Raw genomic sequence first — 24,234 nt, forward strand, 5'->3', positions numbered from 1 at the left:
GGGATTTTATTTTCTTTCAAAAAGACCCTGTTTAGGGATTACAACACTTGAATTGGACTCAATGGTTCAATGACTGGAAGTAGATGGCCAAATATTTTTAAAATACATTTATGATTCCATATATTCCAGTTCAACACCCCTCTCTCACCTCACTGGCTGCCTTTCTTCACGTTAAACCGTCCCCCTACCCCCCGCTTTTAAAGCTTTTTAGTATCACTAGCAGTGAATGGATTTTGTCCACTCTGAAAGGAAACACATTAGTTCACTTGGAGAGATCCTTCTTTCCAGTTCTAACAGATAAAAAAAAAATAAACCTAACAGCACAACTTGCAATCTTAATTAGTGGAAGGAAGCAAGAGTCCCAACAGCACCTTAACGACTAACAAAATTTGTGGCAGGGCCCTCGAAGCTGCAGAGTTGTGAGCAAAAATTCTGCTTTGTGGCCTCCTGGCATTAAAGTTGTGAGCTACAAAATGTTTGAACTGGAGGCTAAAAAGCTGTGAGCTAGCACACGCTAACTCAGCTTAGAGGGAACATCGGTCACTGCTCACTTCAGATCCAGCTAGAATGTGAGCGCAGCTGTCTTTATATCTTGGAGAGTGAAGTGATTTCAGGTGCCAAACAGTAGCAGCCATTGGTAATGAGCCAAAGCCCAGGTCTCAGCCCAGTTACCAGCTGCAATTCAGTAGTCTCTGTTTCTAATCTCCCTCTGAAATTCCTTTGTCAGAGAACTGCTACTCTTAGGTATACAACTGAATGTCCTGGAAGGTTAAAACGCCCCCCCCCCACACACACACACACACACACTGGTTTTTGAATGTTGAGGTTCCTTTTAGCTGTAGGAAGAGTAAGAGTCCAGACTAACAAAATCTGTAGCGGGGTATGAGCTTTTGTGAGACACTGCTCACTTCACGCTTATGTCCAGTCTTTGCATCTTCCAGGACCAAACTGAGACCTAGGTTTCCTGTCTCATTACCAATTATGATATCTCCATGCTCACTACCCCTCTGCATATCACACCTAATCCAAGCCTATTGTCATTTGGAGTCTGAAATCATCTTTATACAGTTTATATCTTCAGTACCTCATGTTACATTTTATGGCACACGGGTGTGACCCAACAAAATGACATGTCAGGTCTGGCCCTTGTAACAAATGAGTTTGGCACCTCTGACTGGGGGGGGGGGGCATCTGGCATCACCCAGAGCCCCTGGGCCTTTTCCATTGTGGCTCCGGCTCCCGAAAGAGGTGAGGAAGCCCCCCCTCTCTGGAGAGCTTCCGGAGGCACTGCAAGGCCTGCCGCTTGGCCAGGGCTTCAGAGGGCTTGGCAGGCGTTGTTTGCGGGAGGGGAGTGGGGCTTGCCATTTCATCTTTGGTTTTTAGCAGGGGATGTCTCAACCGTTACTGCAAGCCACCTTGCATGAAGAGGGAAGTTGGGGTATATAAACATTTTAATAAATGAATAAATAAAAATAAATCCTGCCAGATTAATTTTTGGTTGGGGTGCAAGCCCTAGTGCTTCATGAGAGGGCCGTGAACATACCATTCTGTGATTTCAGCAAGGTGTCTGACAACACGCGCGCACACACACACACACGCCCCGTGAGGCTCTGGTGAGCAGCCTGGCTCAGCATGGGCGTGAGGAGAGTCTCTTCCCCCCCCCTCCATGGAGTCCCAGCTGACTGCCCTGCTCCGTGGCCCTTCCCCCTGCAGAGGGAGGCATTGTGTGGGGCAGGGCAGGCTGCTCCTCTTCAGCATGCTGACTTGGATGGAGGGAATCCTTAAGAAGTCTGCAGAGACACAGCTGGGGGAGGGGGGATCAGTGAAGACATTAGCGAATTCAAAATGGCCATGCCAAGCTGGGATGTTGGGCTGAAAAGGCCGCAAGAACCACATGCTGAGGTATACGATGGGGACACGTCCTCCTTGGCCTGTGAAAAGGGACTGCAGTGACGCATAAGATGAACAAAAGTCAGCAATGTGAAGCTGCAGCAAAAGAGGCAAATGTAATGCTAAGCTGCCTGGATGGAAGGATGGTACCCCAGACACGAGAAGCAAGAGTTCCGCTCTTTGCTGTGCTAGTCAGGTCTCTTCTGGAGGTGGGAGTTATAACTCGGCAGGCTGTTCCCCGAGAGGATATGAGGCCCCTGCCATGAATCTATACAGTGGAGTTTCATACAAATGTGCCATAAGCAACAAACGGGACCGTTTTGATATAAAACGTTTTGTTTTCTTTGTATTTATGTCGCGGTGGGAACCTCAACAAGGACTGGAGGCTACAGTGGCCCTGCCCCAGGAAGTGATGGATACATGTGGTTTCCGGATGGCCTCAAGGACACGGCAATCGGGGAGAGCAGCTCAGTGGCAGCCCCTGGGGTGGCCTGGAATGCTAGTGGGAGGGGGAGTGGCAGGGCTGCTCCTTGACACCCAGGAGAGCTCGGGGCCCCTCGTTCCCAGGGGCTGCACAGTCGGCTAGAGCTTGTGGAGCAGAAAGCTGGTGCTGAGTTGGATAAAGTGACCATTACGGCCCATTTGAAGGCCCAGCAGCATTAGAGAAGGGTTCCTTTTGTGGGCAGATTCTCATCCAGCAGAATTGCTCGGGGTGGATCAGGGTCATTTGTCAGCTATGCCAACCCCAATTTAAACTTTGGCAGCTTTTATTCTTCACCAATAAAGCGTCTCTTTCCCAGGCCCAGTTTGAGGGCAGATCCAGCGCCGAGGGCCTCAGGGGCGACTTGACAGAAATCTTCGGCTAATCTCAGATCGGTTTCCCTGACTGATGTCAGAGCGCTTTGGGCTGTGGGAGGCAACTTTCTGCCTACTGGACCCTTGCCTATCCTGGGAGCTGAACCAATACCAGAAGGTGCTAAAACATTTGGAGATCGTTCATATGCCCCTCCTACAGGAGTAGGTGTTATTAGCATTGAAAAGAAACCCTGAACAGACCCTTTTGGAAAGGTAAACAGGCCTGTGGGTGATCATCAGCTCTGAGACCAGTCGCCCCGCCCTGGGCAGGCCATCCCGCAGGTTATGTCGGTCTGAAGCCCCTGCCGTTGGCTTGAGGCCTACCTGGATCTGGGATTGCAACACCACCATTGATAATCTCCAACTAGGGCTGGATTAGGGCACTCCGCTTCTATTGATATTGCTAGACTTCACACTTGATACCATTAACCATGCTGTTGTCCTTCCCAAATGCATTTATCTTTTCCAGACTCTACTAATCTCTATCCTGGTGTCGATGCTTAAATCCTGGCAAAGAAGTCTTTAACCATTTCATCCAGGACTTCAAGAAGCCTCATATAAACTTTTTACCTTATGTAAGCGGAAGGGTTCTTCAGGTCTAATCTCTACTTTATATGGGTTTCCAGCCCTTCTCTTCACTCTCAGGTTGCTTGGCAGAAGGAAGGCCTTTCTCTTCTATCCAATAGTCAATGGTTCTCTGTTTGGAGCTCCTCTGTTAATTGTTCCAAGGTTATTAATATTAAGACCCAGTACAAATACACCATATGAGTTCATCCTGCTCACCCATATGGAAACTATGTGCGTCTTCTGGTTCCTTTCTCCACTGCTCCTGCCCTCTCATCCTGAATTTTTGGTCATTGATTTGGGACCAAATTTCCCTCATCACTGGCCTCTATTCCATTAGGCACTGACTCTATGCTGCTACACATGTGCTGCAAAGTGCACCATCCCTTCCTCTTAGAAATCACCCCCCCTCCAATTTAAAGGTTCGGTATACTAAAATATGGGATTATCTCACAATGGAAACCTCAACCAAAGACTCTTAAAGCGCAATCCAGGGAGGGGGGAAGTCTTTTGGAAGCAGAGAAGTCGGTACACGGACGCAGAAAGGGTTTGCACCAACGTACGACTGGTGCCGCCAGAGCGGAGGGGAGGTACGTGGGCAGTGGGCTGCCCGAGTGCCGCTATGCCTGAATTTTGGCAGAAGTGAGGCGGGGCGCGGCGTTCAGGTGGAAGAGGGGGTGGAGTTGGGGGCGTGGCCAGGCTTAGACGGCTTCCTGAGCAATTTGGCCCATGACACACACATCCCGGAGGCGCAACTTTATGCCCGCAAAAACAGCAGCATGCCCCATAGGCACTCGTTGAATTCAAAAACAAAGGTCGCCTCTGCAGAAGCTTGGAAACCCCTTAGGGAGCGGCGTGATTGCCTCACCAATCCCCTCGTGCTTCAGGCTGACAAGCCCCCTCCCCAGCATCCAATCGCGGTCTCCCCCCTCCTAGAAATACTTCCGCTCTGGCCTCTCACAACTCAGTTGTTAGGGAAAGGAGCGTGTGGCGGGAAGTTCTGCCGGTGAGCTCCCAGCCATACAGACTTAGAGTAAGGGACAGACAGGCACGTTGGTGACGGGTTTTGCACCTCGTGTTTGCTTTGACAGTATCTTTGCCTTGTGAGGGGGAGAAAGAGGTCTTTCCCCTGGGGCTAACTGCTCTTGTTTCCAGGTCTCCACAGGTTCCGGGCTCCAGGAGGCTCTGCATGCGAGAACTGTCGCCCATGGCTTGGAAAGTTCCACTGTCCCCCCCTGCCTCCCCCTCCCCTTGCTTTTGACTGCTCGGTGTGCAAGCATCTCTGACACGTGAACCAGGCAGTGGGCTCCGGCAGAGGGCATTTGCTGACCCCACTCCCCTGTGCTGCTGCCTGCTCCTTTCCCTTGGTCTGCCCTCTGCCGCGTTCCCAACTCCTGGCAGGGCATGGGGTGTGTGTGTGTGGCAGCTGCCCCGTTGTGGGGAGGTGGGTCGGAGACTATCCCTTCAAGAGAGCGCCCAGCTGAAACGCAGCCTGCTATTCCAGCGGCCGCCCCTTCAGGTGCTCTTGATCTCTGTCTCCATTTTGCAGATGGGACTCCAACACAGAGGCTTCCGCGTGTGCCACTCCACCGCCCCCCCTACTCCCTCAGCTGCTTCTGCCCGCTGCTTGGAGCGGAGCCCTGCCCACAGTGAGACTGCCCAGCATGCTCCAGGGAGACTGCTGCACCCTGTTCTGGAAAAATAAAGTCTGAGCTGCGCCCTCTGTTGTCTCTCCTGCTTGGCATCTGCTGCACGTTCCAGGGACAATCCCTCCCCTCTGTCAGTGGCCTCTCCGAGGGAGTGCCTGGGAGGATGGGCAGACTTGGTTCTTGGGGTGGGGGGGAATGGACTATGAGCCGCCACGCTGCCCCCCGCGTGGCTGGACAGGGGAGGGGGGGTGCTGCCCCGCAGCCTGCCTGGACTGACGGCCTACCCAATCACACAGGGCTGCTGGGCACTTTGGGGGGGGAGGGGTTGCTGAAGTGGATGCATGCCCAGCAGCTCACACTCTGAGTTCTGCAGCCCCCAGGGGAGGTGTTCCTTGCACATAGTGGGGGATGGCAGCAAGGCAACACCAGGGGGGGGCGCTCTGGGTGGTGGTGGTGTCTTTTGGACTTGGTCTGGCCGCTCCCAGACACATTCCAGCCACTGTCTAAGACAGGGAACTCCTGCACTTGGCACTTCCTGCTTGTCTGCGCATGCCCCTGGCTGCCAGCCTGCCATTGGCAGAGTTGGACAGCGGGAGTGAGGGGATTAACAGCCTCTCAGGCGCAGGCTTTCTGCCCCCTCACCCAGTCATGTGCAACGGGCTGGCCAATCCTGTGGTGCCGCACGAGCTTGCGCCTCCCCCACCCCTGCCTCAGCAGTGGGCCAGTGGCATGTGCCTGGGTGAAATCACCATGGTGACGGGTTCTCTCTCGCTCATCGGACCCCTCTCCCAGCATGGCGTACCGACTCCCCTTTGGAAGACAACGAGCGGTGCCGTATATCCGCCCACGCCCGAGCACCCACCCGCCATTTTATGTCTGGATTGGGCTGCCCTTCTACCTCTCTTAATTATTATAGTTTTTGGTACTCTGTGTTAAATTATAATGCTCAGAACAAAGACCTTTTTTAAAAATCAGAATTGTGTTACAGATTTTTTTACTCTGTTGATTGATTGATAATGATTAGCTGCTCTTACCCTATAATACCATCTTTCATCTGGCTAACAGAACAGTATTGTTTGTTGTTTGATTTCTTCAACGTATTCAGACCCGTTGTGCTATGTACTTTTTTTTTTATCAGACCTTTGTAATGAAATGTTTTGTATTTGGCTTATGATTCTTTATTGTAATTGATTTGTTTTTGTATTTTATGTTGAAATTTCAATAAAAAAATTTTTTAAAAACAACCATGAAGTTTTGGTGGACTGACTGCAATCAATGTTTTGGGTAAAAGGGACAGTGCTTTTGTTCCTGTCTATCTGTGCAAACCTTTTTACTTTCAATAAAACATCATATACTCGGATACATTATGTGATAAGGAAATGGAATAAGACAAAATAACAGATTGAGTCGTCTGTAGATGTCCAGATCTGTGAATCAATATAACTGAAATATGGCCTTTTATCCTTTATATGTAACCTCTGCCCCCCAAAAAATTAACTAAACTTTCTCTCCTTGGCAATCAAACTTGGAAAACAGTTAGTTAGAAATTAACTCACATTATCTCAGTAAGATAAGAGGACCATAAATGTCAGCTGAGGTAGCCAGAACTGGAAAAGTTAACCTTCTATGTACACCTTTACTTTCTAGTCTTATCCAGCTATCCAATCCTATCTTATTTAACTAATGGTATCTGTAACTGACTTATCCTAGATACACCATATCATCTCTTCTTTCACATTAGAAGTAGGATATTGACAATTCCAGTATTCGAAAAAAGGTAAAACCAGACCTGGAAATTTTTACTGGATCAAAATTTTTGAGACCATATATATTTAACCTCTGTAATATTATCCATAATCATCATATGTCAAACCTTAATTAGCCACTGATACTTTGTATCTTTTTTTTGTTTCCTTTCTTGTGCTAGCCCCATTCTGGCTGTAATAATTTCAGTGTTTTCTCAGGATTACAGTTTTTCTGATGTATATTTCCAGACCAAGCAAGCAAGCAAAGTTGGGGAGTCAATACAAAAATGTATCCCATTATTCCTATAATTCCTTTCTAAACTAAAATCCAGATGTTAACTATTATGTTACAATTTCACCATAAGTGTAACCAAGTCCCGTTTTTGCTAACACATTTTCAACACCTATCCGATTGTCTAGAACGAGGTGTCAAACTCATTTGTTATGAGGGATATCAGATCCAGCCCTCGTAACATGCCATAAAATGTAACATGAGGTACCAGTGACATAAACTTTATAAAGGTGATTTCAGATATTGAATGGCAATAGCAGGCTTGATTGGATTAGGTGTGATATGCAGCGGGGTAGTCGGCTTTAACAGCTTTGGTAATAAGACAGGAAACCTAGATCTCAATTCCATCCAGGAGGATTCAGTCCAGGAGGAGGCAATGAATAAATGGACATAAGTCTGGCGTTAGAAACCACAACATTCAGTTGCTGACCTAAGAGTAGCAGTGCTCTGACAGGAATTTCAGAGAGAGATTAGAAAGAGAGACTGCTGGCTTGAAACTGATAATGACGCTCAAGACAAGGCATCCTCCCGGACTAAACTGAAAGCTAGTTTTCCTGTCTCGTTATCAATGTGTGCTATTATCATTTGGAATCTAAAGTCACTGCACTCTCCCAAGATATAAGGACCAATCCAAGTGTCCAATTTCTAATCAGGGCCTTTCTGAAATAAAATAAATCCAGATAGGAACATGTTTGACACCCCTAGATTTCAGCCAAAGTAACCAGCTTTCGATGCCAGCAAAAGAACATCTTCAAGGCATGTTCCCTTATGCCTATATTCAAAGATACTCTAGATATTCCACTCAATTATTTTCCCCATTGCTGTACTGGAATGTAAATTCCCATATCTTCCTATTTAGTCCTAACTGTCCAGTTAATCTTTACTTTCTCTTGGAGATGATATACTTTAGTCAAACTTCCTTTCTCTTCAGTCTGGTTGTAAAATAATTTTGACCACGAAATAATATGACCACAAAATATTTCTGTGGACATTTTGTTATTTGTATGTAGGAAACCAAGAGTTTAGAATCATAGAATTGGAAGGGACCTCCAGGGTCCTCTAGTCCAACCCCTGCACAATGCAGGAAACTCACAAATCCCTCCCCCTAAATTCACAGGATCTTCATTGCTGTCCTCTGGTCCTGTTCCAGCTTGTCTATATCCTTCTTAAAATGTGGTGCCCAAAACTGAACACAAGACTCCAGGTGAGGTCTTACCAGAGCAGAGTAAAGCGATACCATCACTTGGAGATGCAGAATCGGCTAGCAGGGGACTGGTGAATGGGGGGGGTGGGCAATGGCCCATCTTCTCCTCTGTAAACCTGTGGCTGGGATCATGTTCCCCTTGTGGCTCACTTTGGGAAGGCAGCCCAAAGAAGTGGGCCTCCCTGTGGAAAAAGCTCACAGGAAAAGAAAGTGCTTTGAGAGGGCTTACCCAAATGGGTGTGGACAGTGCCTTTGTTTCCTGCATTCCAGGAAGGAGTGTCCAGGGGGTTTATTGCAAAAGACATTTCATGGAAAGTGCTGCTTTTAGCTTGTGTGCCCTTTTTATCACTCTGATTTACTGTTATATGGTGTTTATTCATCTTACCTTTGACGTTATAGACCTGGACTTGCAAAAGGCCTTTGACAACGTACCTCCCCAAAGACTCCTGAGTCAACTTAGCAGTCATGGGATAAGAGGAGGGGTTCTCTTATGGATTAAAAAGTGGTTCCATGACACAAAGCAAAGAGCAGGAATCAATGGGCAATTCTCACAATGAAAAACAGGTAAAGGTAGTCCCCTGTGCAAGTACCAAGTCCTTACGGACCCATGGGGTGACATCACATCACAACATTTTCATGGCAGACTTTTTTATGGGGTGGTTTGCCATTGCCTTCCCCAGTCATCTACACTTTCCCCCCAGCAAGCTGGGTCCTCATTTTACCGACTTCGGAAGGATGAAAGACTGAGTCAACCTTGAGCTGGCTACTTGAACCCAGCTTCCATTGGGATCAAACTCAGGTCATGAGCAGAGCTTGGACTGCAATACTGCAGCTTACCTCTCTGCGCCACGGGACTTTTCTCACAAAGAAGGGAGGTCATAATGTGTTCATAATTGATCTAGATCCGGGGGGTGAGCAGTGTAGTGGTCAAGTTTTCAAATGACACAGAAATATTCAGGACAGGGGAAACCAAGGATGAAGACATGTGGCGACTGAAGATCAATGCAGGCATGTGTCAGGCAAAGCATACTGGAATAAAAGAGTCCCGACTGAGTATTGGCTGATGGGCAGAGGCTGAGAGGGGGAAAGGTCTTGGGGTTGTAGCAGAAAGCTCAAGGGAAGCATCCATTCAGTGTGATTTATTGCTGGGGGTTTGCCACAGCTTCAGATGCCCTTCCCTGAGAGAAAAGGGGGGGGGGAGCAGGGGCCAACTGTAGAGCCCCAAAAAGAGCTCCTTGGGCCTGCAAGAGCTTGGGAGGAGTAGGCGGGACTTGGCAGGGCTGCTTCCTGTCCTCACTTGGTCCTGCTGTTCCCGAGCCCCGTCAGCTGCTCCAGAGCATCCCAGAGTTTGTGGGCGATGCCTGGATCTTGGGCAGAGTCCGAAGGCAGCACCAGGCTGCAGTCGCTGTCAAAGTACTTGCCCGTGATGCCCTCGACCTCCCTGGAGACGGCACAGTACAACGTGCTGACGGCACCCTCTTCCGCTGACTGGGAGTGGGGAGAGGGAGCAGAAGTCAGCACAGGGCAGGGCCACCACCTCCTCCCCAGGGCCCTGCTCTCCAGCTGCTCCGGGGCTACAGAATGACCCTGCAGTGGCGGCAGAAGTGGCAGCGGGGGGAGCCCAGGCATATGCAGCTTCTGTGGATGCCAGGTGGCCCTGAGATCCGGCAGGCTGACCTGCTGGGGATATAATCTGAGATACCCACGGGAGGGCCAGTGCCATGCAGGAGAGGGTGCCTGGGCCTTTAGGAAAGGCGTGCAATGCCATGCTCAGCCCCCTCCAAAAGCCCGCAAGGTTGCACTGCCTGCTCTGGACATGGCTGCAACTACCTCGGGAGGCCCCCCGGGGGCTCAGGCTGCTCACGCTCACCCAGCTCACCTTGATAAAGGGGCTGCAGAGGCTGTAGAGCAGGCGGACGGTCCAGTGGAATCGACTCATGATGCTCGTCTTGACCACTCCTGGGTTCAGGCAGTTGACGGTCACCCCTGCAAGAGGAGGCCGTCTGGGCGTCACTACCTGGCGCTGGGCATCGCTCTGTCCCAGAGGGGGTGGCGCTCTCTGCCACTGGGAGCTGAGGAGAGCCTGTGCCCCCCACAGCAGAGACCAGCATGGGAAGACCAGGGAGGGGGGCACCATAGATGACCATGTGTCAAGAGACCAGGGGCTCAGATCCCGAAGGGGCCAACAAAACTGTCTCCTGGGCAAGGAAGCCCCTTTTATCCCCTCATCCCCAGAAAAAAATCCCTCTGTAAGGGGAGAACGGAGGTTGGAGGGGAAAGCCGAAGAACACCCGCCCCCCCCCCCAGCATTATTCCCCCTCCCCTCAGGCAAGGCCAGCTTCAAGGGGATCCGTATCCCCCTGCCCCCCCCCTCCTCCTCCTGGGGCACCCCTGGGGATGCAGCCAACAGCAGTCCAGAGCTTGGGCCTCTCCATCTCCTCCTGAGTTGCTGAAGGCCATCCCCTGTACCTCACTGCCTCAGTGCCCCACCCCACTGCACTGCCCCGCCCCACAACCTGGGTGGCAAAGTGACTCCCCTGAAGGGAGGGAGAAGGCCAGGGAAGCCCCCCTGTTGGCGGGGGGGGGAGGTTGTGCACATAAGGGGCTCTCCCCTCACACAACAGACAGCCTCCCCAGGGAACAATCCTGGGGAACATGAGTGCGAGTCTCCAGAGAACCAGCTGTTGGAAGGGACCTCCAGGGCCATCTAGTCCAACCCCCTGTACAGCGCAGGAAACTCACAAATCCCTCCCCCTAAATTCACAGGATCTGCATTGCTGTCAGATGGCCATCCAGCCTCTGTTTAAAAACCCGCAAGGAAGGCGAGCCCACCACCTCCCGAGGAGGAAGCCTCTTCCACTGAGGAATCGCTCTAACGGACAGGAAGTTCTTCCTAATGTTGAACCGGAAACTCTTTTGATTTAATTGCAACTCATTGGTTCTGGTCCTATCTTCTGGGGCCACAGAAAACAATTCCACACCATCCTCTATAGGACAGCCCTTCAAGTACTTGAAGATGGTGATCCTATCACCTCTCAGCCGCCTCCTCTCCAGGCTAAACATCCCCAGCTCCTTCAACCTTTCCTCATAGGACTTGGTCTCCAGACCCCTCACCATCTCCGTTGCCCTCCTCTGGACCTGTTTCAGCTTGTCTATATCCTTCTTAAAATGTGGTGCCCCAAACTGAACACAAGACTCCAGGCGAGGTCTTACCAGAGCACAGTAAAGCAATTCCATCACTTCACATGGACACTTATGGCCAGTTCTGCACTAGACCTTTAATCCTAGTTCGGCCCTGTCCCCAAACTGATTTTCTACACTGGAGTCATAGAATCATAGAGTTGGTTTCTATGATTCCATTATTCAAGTGTAGATTGTCAATTTGGGGACAGGGTCGAACCAGGATTAAAGGTCTAGTGCGGAATTTGTATATACTTCTGTTGATACAGCCCAAAATTGCATTTGCCTTTTTAGCCACCGCATCACACTGCTGACTCATGTCCAGCGTATGATCTACTAAGGTCCCTAAATCCTTTTCACACAGACTGCTGCTAAGGCAAGTCTCCCCCATCCTATAACCCTGCATTGGATTTTTCCTACCTTCTTCCTGAGCCTCACCAGCCAAAGGATGCTGCTGCAGCCCCCGGGGGAGGGGCCACAGAGGTAGGTCTTTGGAGTGGCTTTGGGACTGAGCCCGCCTGCCCCAGCTGGAATTTCAGCCTCCCTCCAGGCTACTGCAAGGGTTGACTTTGCTCTGCTAAAAGTGTCTTGGGGAGGGAAACCCGCTTATCTCCAAGCAGGTGCTCCTCCTCTATGCTAAAGGACCCCCCCACCCCATCCCTTAGCTGCTGGAGCCAGTTTCCTCAGACAGTGAGCCAGGCTCCTGAGGGCCATGGGGGGGGGGGCTGCCTAGGAGAGACCACTGGGCCAATCCTCCCCCCATCCACCCCCCATGCCCCTGGAGAGCAAAGAGCATGACTCCTCTCTGAGCTGCATCGCACGGGGAGGGGTCTTCATTTTTTTTTAAATGTGCAAAGTGATGCCTGGGTGGGGGGGAGGGTTGCATCTCTAGAGAGCCCCCTGCCTGCCCCAGCTGCATAGTTAGGAGGGGGGCTCCATCTGCGGATCCCCTGACCTCGTTCTCAGAAAGGCCTCCTGAAGCCCAGACCCTGAGGGTGGGGGGTGGGGGAGAAGGACTATTTTGTCTCACCTTGAGCTGTGACTGAGGCCCACATTCAGCACAGGGCTAGCCAGGCAAAGGATGGGATGGAAGGGAGGGTCTGGAGAATTCCATCCTCTCTCCCCCTCATGTCAGTCAGCCTAGAAAAGGCATCCCCAGCAGGGGGGGCCCTTCTTTTCCTGCCCACCCAGTGTGTTTAGATAGTGGGAGGGGCCAGGAAGAGCTTTTGGCCTACAGGGCTTCTGATTGGCCCCTGGCGATCTGATGGACTGTCCAGATTCAAAAACCACTGCATGGCAGCAGCAGCCCCCACAGCACAACGAGGACCTTCCTTCTGCAGCTGACTGCACAGAACAACAAGCTCCTTTAGAAAGGCCTCCTGATAAGCAGGGCTTCCACCTGACATGCTGAAGAACTACTCTTCGAGTGAGTCCCTCTTGTATCTTCGTCCCGTGGCATGTTGTGGTTGGCTCCATTCCGGCAGGCCTACAGTAACTAACGCGTGAGGGGCTGCCGCTACTCTGCCGCTGAACACGATCCTCTACCTACATGACACCCAATAGAGCTATGCAGAGAATTGGATGTATAGCACCGTTTTTTAAGTTTTAAATTATAAATGGTTTATATGTGTTGATTTTATAATCATAAAGTATTGTCATTATATTATGACTGTGAGCTGCCCAGAGTCCGTATATGGAGTGGGCGGCATACAAATTTAAGGTAAATAAATAAATAAAAATTGTGGCAGCCTTTTTTGTGACCGGCTCCACCTCTGGGGGCTGACAGCCACTTGGGGGTTGCGCCCACCACCCTGGGCCAGAATTCCAAAGGTGTCTGCAGGCTCCAAAAGGCTGCAGACCCCAGAGCCAGAAGTCCACAGTCCTCTGGGCGGGGGATGCTGCTGGATCCAGAACAGACTGAGGACACAGCACTGTGACTTCTCTTCAGCCACTGTTTCCCTCCTCTGGAAAGGGGGGGCCGTGCAGCCCTGAAGCTTCCTTCATGCCCCCAGCGCTCACCTGTGCCCTGAAGCCGCCTGGCCAGCTCAATGGTGAAGACCACGTTCATGAGTTTGGAGCTGTTGTAGGCCTGGGAGCAGGTTCTTGGTGACGCCTCGCCAGTCAAGAACTGAACATTCACCATCCCCTTGCAGTGCACGAAGGAAGACACATTAACAATCCGTGCGGGGGCAGAGGCCTTTAAGGTGTCTGCAAGGAAGAAGAATCATAGAATCATAGAGTTGGAAGGGACCTCTAGGGTCACCTAGTCCAACCCCCTGCACAATGCAGGAAACTCAAAAACCCCTCCCCCTAAATTCACAGGATCTTCATTGCTCTCAGATGGCCATCTAGCCTCTGTTGAAAAACCTCCAAGGAAGGAGAGCCCACCACCTCCCCAGGAGGAAGTCTGTTTCACTGAGGAATCGCTCTAACAGTCAGGAAGTTCTTCCTGATGTTGACCTGGAAATTCTTTTGATTTAATTTCAACCCATTGGTTCTGGTCCTACCTTCCGGGGCCACAGAAAACAATTCCACACCATCCTCTATAGGACAGCCCTTCAAGTACTTGAAGATGGTGATCATATCACCTCTCAGCCGCCTCCTCTCCAGGCTAAACATCCCTAGCTCCTTCAACCTTTCCTCGTAGCACTTGGTCTCCAGACCCCTCCCCATCTTAGTCGCCCTCTCTGGACCCCTTCCAGCTTGTCTATATCCTTCTTAAAATATGGTGCCCAAAACTGAACACAAGACTCCAGGTGAGGTCTTACCAGAGCAGAGTAAAGGGATACCATCACATCACGTGACCTGGACACTAGACTTCTATTGATACAGGCCAAAACTGCATTTGCCTTTTTAGCCACCGCATCATACTGTTCACTCATGTTCAGCGTATTATCCACTAAGACCCCTAGATCCTTCTCGCACATACTACTGCTAAGACAAGTCTCCCACATCCTATAACCCTGCATTGGATTTTTCCTACCTAAATGCAGAACTTTACATTTATCTCTGTTAAAATTCATTTTATTGATTTTAGCCCATTTTTCCAGCCTGTCAAGGTCATCCTGTATCCTGTTTCTGTCTTCTGTGTTTGCAACCCCTCCCAATTTAGTATCATAGGCAAATTTAATAAGCATTCCCTCTATTCCCTCAAACAAATAATTGATAAACATGTTGAACAAAACAGGTCCCAGGACAGACAGAAGGAGATATTGGATTTATATCCCACCCTCCACTCCGAATCTCAGAGTGGCTTACAATCTCCTATATCTTCTTCCCCCACAACAGACACCCTGTGAGGTGGGTGGGGCTGAGAGAGCTCTCCAAGAAGCTGCCCTTTCAAGGACAACCTCTGCCAGAGCTATGGCTGACCCAAGGCCATTCCAGCAGGTGCAAGTGGAGGAGTGGGGAATCAAACCAGGTTCTCCCAGATAAGAGAGCTCTGGCTGACCCAAAGCCATTCCAGCAGGTGCAAGTGGAGGAGTGGAGAATCAAACCCGGTTCTCCCAGATAAGAGAGCTCTGGCTGACCCAAGGCCATTCCAGCAGCTGCAAGTGGAGGAGTGGGGAATCCAACCCGGTTCTCCCAGATAAGAGGGCTCTGGCTGACCCAAGGCCATTCCAGCAGCTGCAAGTGGAGGACTGGGGAATCCAACCCAGTTCTCCCAGATAAGAGGGCTCGGGCTGACCCAATGCCATTCCAGCAGGTGCAAGTGGAAGAGTGGGGAATCCAACCCAGTTCTCCCAGATAAGAGGGCTCTGGCTGACCCAAGGCCATTCCAGCAGCTGCAAGTGGAGGAGTGGGGAATCCAACCCAGTTCTCCCAGATAAGAGGGCTCTGGCTGACCCAAGGCCATTTCAGCAGCTGCAAGTGGAGGAGTGGGGAATCAAACCCGGTTCTCCCAGATAAGAGGGCTGTGGCTGACCCAAGGCCATTCCAGCAGCTGCAAGTGGAGGAGTGGGGAATCCAACCCGGTTCTCCCAGATAAGAGAGCTCTGGCTGACCCAAGGCCATTCCAGAAGCTGCAACTGGAGGAGTGGGGAATCCAACCTGGTTCTCCCAGATAAGAGAGCTCTGGCTGACCCAAGGCCATTCCAGCAGCTGCAAGTGGAGGAGTGGGGAATCCAACCCGGTTCTCCCAGATAAGAGAGCTATGGCTGACCCAAGGCCATTCCAGCAGCTGCATGTGGAGGAGTGGGGAATCCAACCCGGTTCTCCCAGATAAGAGTCCATGCACTTAACCATGACACCAGGACAGGGAAGAAGGCAAGCTAAGAGCAAAGGGAGCGGAAGGAAGGAAGGAGCTCTCTTGCTGGGCACACCCTTCACCCCAAAAAGACCCATGGAATTCACTTGGCCTTCCCCAAGCATCTGCCAGCTTCCACGGATGGGGGGCTTGACAGCCAGGAGATCTTTGCTCTGCCTGCAGCAGCCGAAACCAGATGCCACTCTTGGGGTTAGAAATGCCCCAGCAAGGAGGACTCACATCAAGACCCAAAGAAGATCCCCAGTGGGCCTTCAGAGCCAGGCTCTGTCTCCTTCGCCATCCTGCTTGCCACAATGGCCCCACATGAGGCAGCTCTCCTGACAGAGAAAGCCCACCTAAGGAGGCCACAGGCCGTCGCACTACCTGAGGGACTCCCAGCCGTGCTGTGCCCCCCAGACAGCCAAGCCTGGCCTTGAGAAAAGAGCCCTCCCTCAGGAACTGAAGCAAATATCATGCCTCCCCCCCACCCCCTTCCGGGCAGGCTTTGCTAAATGGCTCTTCCTGACCTAGTAGCTCCCAGAGCCTGGTTGTGCTCATGAAGCAGAGTGGTGTCCCCCCCCCTTCCTCCCCCTCAAGGAGAGGCCACCGAAGACAGGCTCCCCCTCCCCCACCCCAGGACAGGGCACGAAAGAGAGGCCTCCCTTACCTAGAAGCAAGTTGGTGAGCAGAAAGGGGCCCAGGACGTTGGTGGCAAACATCAGCTGCTGGTCCTGGGCGGTGGGTGTGACTGGCAAGCCTGCAGAGGGAGAGGAGGCGGAGAAGCAGTGGGGCGGGGGGGGGGAGGCCCAGGAGCCTCCACTGCTCCCGAAAATGGTGCAGTGTGGCTGTTACTGGGAGACCCCGTCTGAGGAATCCCCCCTCATGCCCTGCGAACTCACAGACAGAACGGAGGGAAGGGAAGGGAACTTGGCTTGGGCCCCCCTATGCAGGGAAGGCAGCCAGAGGCGAGAGGGATGCTGGGACCCTGGAAGGGCCTGGCCAAGTGTGGTGCGCCAGACCCACCTCCCCTCTTCCTCTGCCCCCCTGGAGCAGGCAGGCCTTGTGATGCCGCCCCCCCAGGGAGAAGGGATCTGCAGCAGCCTTTGCCTGCCCACCTGTGATGCCCGCGTTGTTGACCAAGATGTGCAGCTGGCGCTCCTCCTTCAGGAACTGCCGGGCAAAATCTCGGACAGAGGCCATGGAGCTGAGGTCCAGGAGGCGTAGGTGCACGTCAGGGTTGCCAGAGGCCCTGCGGATCTCGTCCAGCGCAGCCTGCCCCCTCTCTCGGTCCCGACAGGCCAGGATGGTGCGTGCATTCCTGCCGGCCAAGTCAAGGGCCACACATTTGCCAATCCCTGCAAAGGGAGGGGGGAGGGAGTCAGTCCCCTCTGACCTTCCTTCCACTGTGCCCACTCCCCTCCCTCTCCCAGCTTCAGGCAATCAGCTGGGGTGCTGGGCGTGGGGCGGGGGGGGGGGAGAATCTATGCCCAGGCATGGGTGGTGACATCATCAGCACTTTCTACATGACTTATAGCATGGTGAGCGAGGGGATGGCATGCAGGGTTGGATGAGTTGCCCTGAAGTTAGGGGATTCTGGAATAAAATATCAGAGTGTATTTCAGAAAGTACTAATTTGAACGTGGAACTAACTCCTGGAAACAATTTTTTTAATGGCTGGACAATAAGCATATGTGCACCTTATAAACTAGATACTGCCTCCCTTCTTTTCACAGCAGCCAAAGCAGTAAGAATGGCCAACTGAAAGAGTGCATCCTGACCCCGACGGGGGAAAAAAAATTATGGGACTACCTGGTGGCCGATATAAGAGAAATCTTCTTAAACATTCGACTTCACAATCAAATTTTCCAATAATTTGGTTACTCGTTACTGATTACTTGAATAATGAAATTCCTAAACTGGTAGATGATCTAGGTTTATGGTAAATCCCACTGCTCTAATAGAAATACGTCCAATGTCTTATACTAGCAAATATCCTATTGTAATTATATGAAACATTGAAATAGCTGATTGAAACAGTTTAGAATATCAATAATAATCCAGTTACTCCCACAAATATCTCCTTTTGATCTTGAACCTGATTTGTCTCGTCTTGAGGATATGACCAGTAAGTGACACTGCTCAAATCAAATGAAATATGTACAATAAGTTGCTATTTTTTGAAATAAAATGTATTTGAATTAAATGGGTTATAGCAAACTCTCGTATCAAACAAGTCAGTTACTTGGGAGTTGTTTTCTCTTCAAGCTTTTCTTGGTTCTCCCAGCTTAAGTTTGCACTGAATAAGATTAAACCTAATACTGGAGCAAAGTTAACATTAGCTTGCTTGCACTGTTGGGGGAAGGTGTATCCCTGCTGCAATTCGGGAGATCAGTTCCAAAATAATTTCACAACTGCTCCAGGATTTTGCTCCCTGGATTCCGGTTATCTCAGGATCTATTTATCATCTCTTTGGTCGCTTTTTTGGGTAGGAGACTGGCGTCCCTCAGCGTGTCACAGCAGGTGGGTCTCTCAGAGCTGGTCTGGGCCAAAAGTCCAGGGAAGCAAGAGGGCAGGCCTTCAGATCCAAACTGTGATGAGGTCCCAGGTGCTGCAGTACCAGACCTTCCCCCCCCCCGCCCACCCCCCCACCATGTCCCAGCAGTTAGGAGCTCATGTAAGCAGCGTGTTAGTAAACGAGGTCTCCGTTGGTTTGTGTTAATCTATAACGGGAGCTGTAAAAAGATACCAAGAGCAAATCTACTTTTATACCTTTGAAAGGGAGTTTTTTCAGGCAGCCGGCTCAGGTTGACTCAGCCTTCCATCCTTCCGAGGTCGGTAAAATGAGTGCCCAGCTTGCTGGGGGGAAAGCGTAGAGGACTGGGGAAGGCAATGGCAAACCACTCCGTAAAAAAAGTCCACCATGAAAACGTTGTGAAAGCAACCTCACGCCAGAGTCGAAAACGACTGGTGCTTGCACAGGGGACTGCCTTTTTTTTCTTCTTCTCTACTAATCTGGTCTTGCCCTCTGCTGGAACTGAGGGCAGAACTGAGAGTGACTGTGATTTGCAGGAAAGCTAGACTGGAGTCCTGAGCCCCTTAGAGACCAACAAGAAGGGGAGGGGTGGCACCAGATCTCGAGGCTCAGAGCTCTCAGTTCTGATGAAGGCAGCTTTGACTCTCGAAAGCTCAGACCTTGACCATCTCCTCACCCACTGGGCTCCACTGCTTCTGCGGCAGACCAAGGCAGCAGCTCCCCTCTGAACCCATCTCCCGTCCTGCAGAGATGGGTCTAACCTCTGAGCGCAAGATGCAGAATGCAGCTCTTCAGGAGAAAGTGAGAGAAATGTTGGCAGAGAAGAGTCCCAGGAAAAGGCAGCCATTGGAGGAGGAGCAGAAGGCAGCGGGGCGAGAGGGAGGGGCTCCATCCAAGAAGCCCCCAGGCCCTCAGCCTGCAAGACTGGAGCCAGGCAGTTCAGAGGGGGGGCGGGGGGGCATTCTGGGCTGGAGGATGCTAATTCCTAGCTCCAAAGGCAGCACTAAAGTCAGCAACGAGCTACAGAATAACACATGCAACTCTCGATTTAAAGCTATTGCATTGAACTGTGGCAAAGTATTTAAATATAAGCAAGGTGAAATTAATGAAAAACCTCAGCTCACATAGTAAGCAAAAGTGCTCCTTAAAACTACAAATACCCTAGGAGAACAGAGTCCACAACTGTAGATCAAAAAGCCTTCCTCCTAATTGACATTTCTAAAGTTCCTGTAGCAATTGAAATGGTGCCTTTCAAGTCGCAAAGAGAAGAGCGCATCCCAAGGACAGGTGAGAACACAAACTTCTGTCCAGGTCCGTTAATTTTACAAGCTGTTCCAAGAAATCTTTTCTGTCCAGTGTGATGTAAGTTACAATCCAGATACTTGGACTGGTTTTGTCCTTTCAGGGCATATTAAACATCAATATTCCTTTCAGGCAAACTGTATAGATAGCCCAAGGATATATTTGAGTCAACCTACATCAACTTCTCTTCAAAATACATCATATAAATTTATCTGATGACATCAGCTGGCTTGAAAATATTGTTTTCACAGACCTAACTCTTTGGGCTCTGAGAAGCAGCAAGAGACAGAGCTGCTGGAGGGGTGAGTGGTTTTTATTCGCTTTTAGGAAATTTAGTTGAGGTTACTGTGTGGGAAGACAGTGTGTGAGGGTGCAGGTTGTATGTAGCTTGTTGTAGAGTGCTGCCTGTTTGAGAGAGTGTGGTTTCTGTTGTCTTTGTTGCCTAGGTGTAATTAGGTTGATTGCTGTTCCCACCATCTGCTGCATGGGGCTTAAGAACATAAGAGAAGTCCTGTTGGATTAGGCCAATGGCTCATCCAATCCAACACTCTGTGTCACATAAGAACATAAGAGAAGCCCTGTTGGATCAGGCCAGTGGCCCCTCCAGTCCAACACTCTGTGTCACATAAGAACATAAGAGGAGCCCTGTTGGATCAGGCCAGTGGCCCCTCCAGTCCAACACTCTGTGTCACATAAGAACATAAGAGGAGCCCTGTTGGATCAGGCCAGTGGCCCCTCCAGTCCAACACTCTGTGTCACATAAGAGGAGCCCTGTTGGATCAGGCCAATGGCCCCTCCAGTCCAACATTCTGTGTCACATAAGAACATAAGAGAAGTCCTTTTGGATCAGGCCAATGGCTCATCCAATCCAACACTCTGTGTCACATAAGAACATAAGAGAAGCCATGTTGGATCAGGCCAATGGCCCATCCTGTCCAACACTCTGTGTCACACAGGGGCCAAAAAACCAAAAACCAGGTGCCATCAGGAGGTCCATCATTGGGGCCAGGACATTACAAGCCCTCCCATTGCTGCCCCCCAAGCACCAAGAATACAGAGCATCACTGCCCCAGACAGAGTCCCAACAATACGCTATGGCTAATAGCCACTGATGGTCCTCTGCTCCATATTTTTAGCCAATCCCCTCTTGAAGCTGGCTATGCTTGTAGCTGCCACCACCTCCTGTGGCAGTGAATTCCACATGTTAATCACCCTTTGGGTGAAGAAGGACTTCCTTTTATCCGCCCTGACTGCTCAGCAATTTCATTGTTCCATTGTGCAATGCTCCTCCTAGCCAGAGGCTCTTGCCCTGTGATTCTTAGTCTCAGGATCTGGCCTCGGGCCCTTTAGGAAGGTGATTAGCAGTTTGGGGAGCAGAGTAGTAGTCTTGGGAGGCAGTTTGGTGGTAGAGTTATCAGAGAGGTACATGCCAAACAGAACTCATTTGGATTGGACTGGAAATTTAAAATCAATTGCAGAAGCATGGCTGGGGAAAGAGTAGACAGTGACATGCAAAGTCTGTGGCACGTTGCTGTTATTACCTGAGGGGAACAGCCATTTCACTTGCAGCTTCATAAATGTCAATTAGGAGGGAGGCTGTTTGATCTCCAGTTGCGGACTCTGTTCTCCTAGAGTATTTGCAGTTTTAAGAAGCGCTTTTTACTTACCATATGAGCTGAGGTTTTCCGTTAATTTCACTTTGCTTATATTAAAATACTTTGCACAGTTCAATACAACAGCTTTAAACCGGTTCGAGAGTTAGCCTCGTATATTGTGTGTGACACGCCCTGGATGGCTGGGCCCGCGGCGATCGCCACGTAGGGGCTGCAGCCTGCTGCTCTTCTGGGCGGGCCGGGACCCAATCCACCTGCAGGAAGGCCACGTCCCAGCCCCCCCCCCCCCCCCGCAAATGAGGAGAGCAGCCAGGCAGCTTTTCTCCCCCGGCCCATGACTGGCGGCCGCCAGAGGGAGGCGCTCCTTCTCAGCGCAAAGCCCACTCGGGGTGGGGGGCGCGTCCCTCGGAGCTGCCCAGGAGGGCCCGCCGGCGTGGAGTGGAGCCCCTCGGGACCCCCGCGACGAGGGGGCGCCAGTTCCGCCCGGGTCCCCGCGGAGGCCTCCAGAGCCGCCAGCCCCGTCGGGGGGGGGGGGTGCCCAAAAGAAGCAGCAGCCCCTCCTGCCTGAAGTGGAGAGAGACGCCCCCTCCCCCCGGCCCCCCAGAGGTCCGCGGCTGCAGCGCCCAGCCCTGAGCCGCCCCGTCCAGCCGCCCCTCCCCGGCGGGGCCTCACCGCTGTTGGCGCCGGTGACGAGGGCCGTCTTGCCACGCAGGTCCACGGGGCAGGCGCGGGGCCCCCAGCGGGGCTTCCGGCGTGCCCGGAGCAGGAACAGCAGCAGGGCCAGGCCGGCCAGCGGGGCCAGGAGCGCGGCGCCCGGCTGCATGGCTGCGCCCAGCACGGACCGACGGCTGGCGGGAGGGAGGCGGCCGCCCGGCCTGGGGGGGGGGGAGGCAGAGTCCGGCGGGGGGGCGGCGGGAGGCTCGGGCTGCCTGGGTGACGCCGGCGTCGTCGAGGGGCCGCACAATGAGGGCTGGGGCGGGGGATGTCCCCGGACTGGCGGCCCGGCAGGAGCTGGAGCGCGGGAGGGGCGCGGAAGTCCCAGAGCAGAGAAGCCGCGCCTGGCCCCGGGAGGGAGGCGGCAGAGCCGGCGGGGCGGGGAGGGTCGAGGGGCTCCGCGTCCGCGCCCTCCCTGCAGGCCCACGGGCGCCGGGCCAGCGTGGCGTCAGCTCAGCCCTCCCGAGAGAGTGCAGGCTGGCCTTTCCTCCCGGGGCTGGCGGGAGAGCCTGGGCGGAGGGGTCTGGCCCTTTGCGGAGTGCTGAAGGCGGGAGCGGCTCCCTGCGAAGCTGGCGCGGGCCAAACCCGGGGGCTCCTGCAGAGAGCGGCTGGGGCAGCGCAGCAGGCATCTGCGGGCGTGGGGGGCGTTGCAGCGTTCCGGGGAGTTTTTTTTGGGGGGGGGGGCGCCAGCAGGTGTCTTTGCTCAAGGCCAGCAGTCCTGCGAGTTCTCTTCTGGAATGAGGCCCCCCAACTCGCTCAGGCAGCCGCCGCCCCCAGGCCTGCGATCCCCAAAGGCTGCTTGTGGCGGAAGGGCTCTCGCCCCCAGCCTCTTCCCTCCGCCGGGCTCCCTTTCCACAGCCCCCCTTGCGGCACCAAGGGGGCCAGGCATCTTGGCCTGACTCCAGGGGGCTGTGAGCTTCCCCTGGGCTTCAAGGGGTCCGCCTGGTCTGCTTGGCTAGCATGGGGGGGGGGGGCGGGGGGGAGGGCAGGCTCAGGGACCTCTCCAGCGGTTCAGCAGAGCTCCTGAGGAGGAGGAGTCGCAGGTTTTGCATCTGCAGCCCAGGCTTCCACAAGAGGACTTTGGATTTTGCAGACTGAAAATACTTCCTCTTTTCATTGGGAAAAACCAATCTAGCTGGAGGCTGGCCTCCCGTAGCTGTCCAGAAGAGAAGCCGCTGTGCCTTACTCAGGGAATCGCTGCCAGTTGCAGAGCTTGGGGGGGGGGGGGGGTGCTCAACAGAACAAAGTTAGAGTCCAACCGTGCCTTGGAGACCAGGAAAGCGTTCTTCAGGGTGCGAGCTTTCTGCCTGAGGAAGCCTGGGTGCTCACACGCTCAATGACACTTGCTTGGTCTTCAAGTTACAGAGTTATGCATCTGCTCTGCGACCTGCTGACAGAGGCAGGCTCTGTGGCTGGAGAGAAGAGGGCACCTCCGGAGCCGTCCCTCCCGTACTTCGCAAGAACACCTTTCGACCCCCAGGAGGAGTCAGCCGTGGGAATCTGTAGCTGCACGACAGTCAAGAATCCCCCCCCCCCCCCCAGCACCACCTTCAGGACTAACAAATTTGACGGTAGCACAAGCTTTCGAGAAACACATCTGAGGCACAGAGCTGCTTCTTTATGCTACAATAACATTTGTTAGTCTTAGAGGCGCTTGTGGATATTCAATGAAATGGCTGAGCAGTCGGGTTAGAATAAAAGGAAGTCCTTCTTCACCCAAAGAGTGATTAACATGTGGAATTCACTGCCACAGGAGGTGCGGCGGCTGCAAGCATAGCCAGCTTCAAGAGGGGCTTGGATCAACATCTGGAGCAGAGGTCCATCAGTGGCTATTAGCCACAGCTTATTGTTGGAACTCTCTGTCTGGGGCAGGGATGCTCTGTATTCTTGGTGCTTGTGGGGGGGGGGGCACAGTGGGAGGGCTTCTGGAGTGCTGGCCCCACTGGTGGACCTCCTGAGGGAACTTGGGGTTTATTTGGCCGCTATGTGACACAGAGTGTTGGACTGGAGGGGCCACTGGCCTGATCCAACAGGGCTTCTCTTATGTTCTTATGTGACACAGAGTGTTGGACTGGATGGGCCATTGGCCTGATCCAACAGGGCTTCTCTTATGTTCTTATGTGACGCAGAGTGTTGGACTGGATGGGCCACTGGCCTGATCCAACAGGGCTTCTCTTATGTTCTTATGTGACACAGAGTGTTGGACTGGAGGGGCCACTGGCCTGATCCAACATGGCTTCTCTTATGTTCTTATGTGACACAGAGTGTTGGACTGGATGGGCCACTGGCCTGATCCAACATGGCTTCTCTTATGTTCTTATGTGACACAGAGTGTTGGACTGGAGGGGCCACTGGCCTGATCCAACATGGCTTCTCTTATGTTCTTCTGTGACACAGAGTGTTGGACTGGAGGGGCCACTGGCCTGATCCAACATGGCTTCTCTTAT

The 24,234-nt window shown here is 52.3% G+C and overlaps 1 protein-coding gene across 1 annotated transcript; it reads right to left on the reverse strand.

The window, feature by feature from the left end:
- Window positions 1-9,323: 9,323 nt before the first annotated feature.
- Window positions 9,324-21,902, reverse strand: LOC132576868 (retinol dehydrogenase 12-like). Its single transcript, XM_060246108.1, has 6 exons — window positions 21,746-21,902; window positions 16,741-16,980; window positions 16,293-16,382; window positions 13,399-13,587; window positions 10,079-10,185; window positions 9,324-9,687 (listed from the first exon to the last, which is right to left on the reverse strand). Exons 1-6 carry the CDS (start codon window positions 21,894-21,896, stop codon window positions 9,493-9,495), a joined length of 972 nt encoding a protein of 323 aa, XP_060102091.1. The 5' UTR covers window positions 21,897-21,902; the 3' UTR covers window positions 9,324-9,492.
- Window positions 21,903-24,234: the final 2,332 nt, after the last annotated feature.

This window comes from Heteronotia binoei, chromosome 9 (assembly GCF_032191835.1).
Source record: "Heteronotia binoei isolate CCM8104 ecotype False Entrance Well chromosome 9, APGP_CSIRO_Hbin_v1, whole genome shotgun sequence".
Classification (NCBI taxonomy): domain Eukaryota; kingdom Metazoa; phylum Chordata; class Lepidosauria; order Squamata; family Gekkonidae; genus Heteronotia; species Heteronotia binoei.

What these genes read in the sequence shown, in the direction of transcription:
- LOC132576868 (XM_060246108.1), bottom strand. Translation starts at nt 21,896, where the DNA reads ATGCAGCCGGGCGCCGCGCTCCTGGCCCCGCTGGCCGGCCTGGCCCTG. An exon ending in GCTCACCAACTTGCTTCTAG is followed by an intron (nt 13,588 to 16,292) that starts GTAAGGGAGGCC and finishes TCTTCCTTGCAG; the next exon opens with ACACCTTAAAGGCCTCTGCC. An exon ending in TCTGCAGCCCCTTTATCAAG is followed by an intron (nt 9,688 to 10,078) that starts GTGAGCTGGGTG and finishes CCCCACTCCCAG; the next exon opens with TCAGCGGAAGAGGGTGCCGT.